General features: G+C 31.1%; 1 protein-coding gene across 1 annotated transcript; it reads right to left on the bottom strand.

Moving 5' to 3' along the window:
- Positions 1 to 4,899: 4,899 nt before the first annotated feature.
- Positions 4,900 to 5,232, bottom strand: LOC149235180 (RING-H2 finger protein ATL78-like). The gene has a single exon (XM_089368476.1). The coding sequence runs from the start codon at positions 5,230 to 5,232 to the stop codon at positions 4,900 to 4,902; it is 333 nt and encodes a 110-aa protein (XP_089224602.1).
- Between the last annotated feature and the right edge of the window lie 313 nt (positions 5,233 to 5,545).

Below are 5,545 nucleotides of genomic sequence, written 5' to 3'. Positions count from 1 at the left end.
GACTTACTCTAAATAAACTATTAATCTAAAGTAAGAAAAAATAATTTTTTTTTAATATTCACAGATAGTTCAAGCCAATAGTATTCAACAGTCATACCAATTGGTGTACTACCCAAATAAAACTATAGTAGTCGAACATAAATCTCCCTCTAACAAAACACTATGCTAGCTCAACTTAATAGGGTTGCAAATGGTTCAAGGAAATGGTAGTGGCGCCTTAGGTTCTATTCTAAAACTACTATTTAGGCCTAGTGTAACTATGCACATATCGATGAAAATAGAAGCTCTACTCTCACATACAAAAAAACTTTCACAACTCTACTCATGGCTATGTGTCAGCAAACAATAACCTTGTTTATTTAATGACAATGGTAATAGTGACCTATTCACCACCCACTCACAACCTCACTTTCAAATTTTTAGATCTTACTTTTTACATTGTGCTCTTTGATTTATGAAGAGTTTTAAGCCTACATTAATACCATGATAATATTTACAAAGAGGTAGAGAGGGAATGAGAAAAAATGCTTGAGACATTGCATGCCCTTCTCATCATCAAATATATTTTACATAGACCAGGAACTTCCTAGAATCACCTAAAATAAACTGCTTTGAAAGATATCAAGGATTTGCATGAATCTTCTATAAATATTATGACTAGAAGTGTCTAAGAAAACATATTTCTAAAAATGACTTGGATGGGTAACTAATTGCTTGACTAGAACAGTTAACAAGAGAGATTATTTTAATGTATATGTATTATCCTTCATGGATGAGCTCCCTAGAAAAAGGTAATGGGCCTTGAGAATAAAGGAGTGTGAAGTGGTATAACTATGTGATATCCATGCAGGTTCCAACAATAGTACTCAACCCAATATTATAGTGAATCGACTAAGGAGGCTCAACTGTTCCTTTAGGTGTATTATTCAACTACCTAAGTACTAGATAGTGGTCTCAAGTGTTTTTATTGGTGTACTATAGCAACAAGATCGTCGATTAGCTTATCTAGAGTTGGTTTCAGATATACCTAGAAGACTTCTTATATATTCAATGACATGTGGAAATGAGATTCAATATACAGGGAATGTTCGTTGTGGTATTACTCGAAGATGTACTAATAAGGGTTATATGTTTCTTCAACAAGGTGGAACCTTATGTAATTCCTCTGTGATTGCAATTTTACATGTCGAAGGATAGCTCATTGTATTATTTAAATACAATTGGACATGTATATTTGTAGTAGAGTGTGTGTTCATGTTGCTTGGTGAACTATGAATATGTTTATATGTATTGCCCTTCATATGTGAGCTCACTAAAAGAAGTTGTCAGGGTTTGATGATAAGGGAGTGCTAAGTTCTATAACTCTCTGATATTCAAGTGGGATCTGACAATAGTATTCAGTCCAATATCTTAATGAACCAACTAAAAAGACTTAATCACACCCTTAGATGTACTATTGTAACTTTAAAATAATTATTTTGATAATGATAATATTAGATACTAACACTTTTATATATATAGTTTGATTTTAAAATAAAATTTAAATTATTTTTTATCTAATTAATAAAAATTATTATATAATTTAAATTAATATTTGATTTTAAAATATAATCTGAAATTATTTTTAACCTAATAAAAATTAATTTAATTATTAAGAAAGTATATATATATATATATATATATACTTTAAAAACACTTCTCATTTTTTGAATTTTTTAGGGTGACTATTAACAAAATTAGATTATGAGCGCGTTGGAATTAGTTGGTAGTTTTAAATATGTAAATAAATATGATGCCTCAGATAATTCGTTAAAGCATGTAGATTATGATAATTAATATTATAACTTAAACCCTTATTTAAAAATTTAAAAGAATTCAAAAAGATTGACTGCAAAAATGTTTGATGAGTCACTTACAAATATTAAACAATCAATTTTATATCCACATAATAAAGTAAAATCCTCACGATGCACATACTTAAACATCTGCGCGCCTGGAATCTTCGAGAAGATGCTGTACGATCCTCCTAAACAATTACTTTGTACAGCCCACGTAGCTCGTGTTACTGGAGAGTGGTCACATGCTATGGTGTCATCACTTGCTAGAGGAATCGATCATTTTTAGAATGTTTGTGGGCTGATAAAATGACACGTGGAGGCGTTTCATGCATACCGGACGGCCCTGAAACCATAAAACAGATAAAAGCAGTAGTTTAAGGAGGTGACTTTTTATAATTTTTGATAGAATTTATTGCGTTAATTATGTAAGGAGGTGAATTTTTCATTTTTAATAAAATTTATCATGTTATGTTTGAAATTTGGTTCGGAAAATGTTAAAATGTATAATTTTTTTGGGCTAATTTTTTACATTCAAAGTTCAATTTACTAAAACATTCTAGTTTTAAATTTTAATTAAAATGACTACCCAGATAAATAACATATCAATGAAAATTATGGGAAAATTAAAATGAGGAGGATGTGAATGAATGTGTAACAAAATACATCTCGTTAGTCTATAACGAGGTGTTAGGTGAATCTAATTTTTTAAAACCTTAAGTATTTAAAATTTTTATTTTTATATAAAAAGGTAATGGAAGATATTTTATATATAGTTTGAGTGGGTTTAATAGTAAAGAATATGTGTTTCATCTTAAGAGGTTAAGAGTGCAAAATTAGAGAGGGTAGAGTATGTATGTTTTGGTAGAATTAACAGTCAAGTCACTAAACAAGTGTATGTCATACATCAATTTGGTGTTTCGTTCACCGTGACCTTAAAATTGGATCTCTTGTCCCACAAACAAGAGTGTCCCATAAACCAATTTGGTGTTTGGCTTGGTCGTGACCTTAAACTTAGATGATGATGATAATAATAATAATATTATTATTATTATTCAAGGAATTTGCTTTTTAATCTGAAATTGTTTTTTTGGGTGTATGTGTTGTCTATAGGTAGAGAAGAATCAAATTATTTTAAGTGCAAACTTTTTTGAGAGTGCAATATGTAATTTTTAATTGTTTAAATTGTAATTTTGAATGCTATATAAAGTATATAACCTAAACTTGTAAATCCAAAAAATCCATTGGATTTAGAAAAATAACATATACCTAAAGTAAAACAGTGACACTATAAAAGTTTTAACTATAAAAAAATTTTATTTTCAATAGTTTTATACAATACATACATATTTTTTAAAAATATATATATAATATATGCATAGTTGACATTAAAATAATTTAGATAACATGTGTATCCTGACATTTTATGAGTGTGCATCAAAATGATTATTTTGTTATTAATGTATTTTGAAGTATACATCAATATTAATTAATAAAATATATTAAATATTTTATTATATAACACATTCATTTTGTTTTTTTATTATAGAGAACAATGCTTTTCTACTGAGAGAATATTTTATTTTTATTTTAGGAGGGACATGCCGTCAACTCTACATTGAGTACCAACAAACTTACACATGACCTGCTTACCAACCTGTAAAATAAATCTCTAAACTCAATAAAAGTTTTTAAAATTGTTATTTGACTATTAATACCCAAATTAAAACTCATAAGCATATAAAACTATGAATTATCAAACATAATTTAATAATTATATATATATATATCTATATATATATATATATATATATATATATATATATATATATATATATATATATATAAAGGGAAATAAGCTTGGATATTAAAATTTTCAGTTGTTCACGCAAACGAATCTTGAATCACTGGTTGTCCAGAGGATGGTACACATGTTGCCGAGATCTTTCATTATATATATATATATATATATATATATATGTATGGTGTAGTTTTAAAAAGTTATAAATTAGAGTGAGAAATAATGGAAATTTTGGTAAGATTATGTTAAAATTTGGCACAAATTTTTGAAAATCTAAGTTATAGCTGTCAAATTTTAGGATTTTAGGTGCTACAAATGTTATTGAGAGCGCTGAATCCATTTCCGCCATATTTAGGAAAAAAAAAACTCCTCCAACTTTCTGATTTTTTGAATTTTTTTACCAAATTCCTAAAAAACTATTTTTCTAAATAAATTTGTGGCATCTTTAGATAATACCTATAAATAATTATTAATAAATCAAAAACTCACCTACGATCTAAATCTAAATATAATTATTAATAAATCAAAAACTCAACCAAAATCTGAATCTAAATGCAAGAGATAATTGAATCTAAATGAAAGAGATAATAATCATTCCACAAACCACTAAAAAAAATATCCCCATTGACTAATTTAATTTTATATTTTATTAACTGCAGTTGCTTTATTTTTTTGAATGCCTTGTCGCGAAGGGTCCTATTTAATCCACTTCGAGAGATATTTATGTTTTTTAAACTGAAGCAGTAGACATTCAATGTTGATGATTCCCAAGAGATGTAAAAATACAAAACAATTCCGGTTTACCTCACAGAATTATCAGATTTTGAATAGATCATAACACTTTTATAAAGCTTTCTGAATATTTTAAACTTGTGAAAGGTATCGATAATTACATAGGAGTGCTCTGAGGGGATTTTCCCAATACAAAAAAAACTTTGTTTCAATTTACAATATTTTGTAAAATATATGATCAAACTATCTTCCAGCTGCACTGCAATTACAGCCCCACATATGGGCTGTAGATTGAGAAAAAGGGATTTTGTAGATCAAATTTTCTTCACAGAGTCCATGAAAAACTTGTATATGAATAACTCATCCCCCATTGTTCATAGGATGAGATGAGCTTTCATTTTCAAAAGCTATGGACGGAGGCAACGGTGAAGAATTTGTAATGCCCATCGCTTCTTGTAGGGTTCTCTCTGACGTGTGGAGGAATTGCTTGAGTAGAATCTGTGCTCTCGATTACTACGTGGATCACGTTGTTCATTCGGTGGCCTGAGATATTGGAGCTGCACGTTCTAACTTCCCGTTCCGGTTACCGAGATTCAGAGAATGTCTACACATGGGGCATGAAGTATGCGACGTGAGCCATTTATCAATGCATTCCATGTGGAAACCATGATTACAGTTGGGCAACCTTGGCACCTTTTCTCCTTCCCCGAATTCGATCAAGAAGATGGAGAACTCAGTGCTCAAGCCCGGCGGCAGCTTAGATGGAGATGTGTAAATAATGGTCGGCAATGCTTTCATGGCCGCCTTCTTAATTCCAGTGTTGACCACCCGGATAGCCACCGCATTGGATATGTGCACCGCCATCTGTGTAACGACCTGAAGTGCGACCGCGGAGGGCGCGCGGTTGAGGCTGAACGAAGTGTGACTGCGGTTGGTGTGCGAGCTTCCTTGGGTGTGCGATATTGAGATATGCGCATATGAGGAGGGCGAGCTACTTATATGCGTGGTGGCATGGTGTTAACCTTATGGAGGCCGACCACACTTGGAGACAAAGGCTGACTTGAAGTTCAAGGCGTTTGCGATGAAGTGTGGGCGTGGGGAGGTCGGTTGGGCAAGCCACGACCTCGCCCTACGGTTGGTATATACAAGTGAAGCGTGGAGCTCATTTGGACATCAC

The sequence above is a fragment of the Pinus tabuliformis genome, chromosome 8 (genome assembly GCF_031772625.1).
Source record: "Pinus tabuliformis cultivar Carrire ecotype Pingquan chromosome 8, CPIR1, whole genome shotgun sequence".
Classification (NCBI taxonomy): domain Eukaryota; kingdom Viridiplantae; phylum Streptophyta; class Pinopsida; order Pinales; family Pinaceae; genus Pinus; species Pinus tabuliformis.
Note: the sequence above shows the minus strand (reverse complement) of the source record. Positions and strands in the feature narration are given on the sequence as shown.

Bases quoted from the DNA above. Each gene is read 5' to 3' on its own strand.
- LOC149235180 (XM_089368476.1), bottom strand. From the start codon at position 5,232: ATGGCGGTGCACATATCCAATGCGGTGGCTATCCGGGTGGTCAACACT.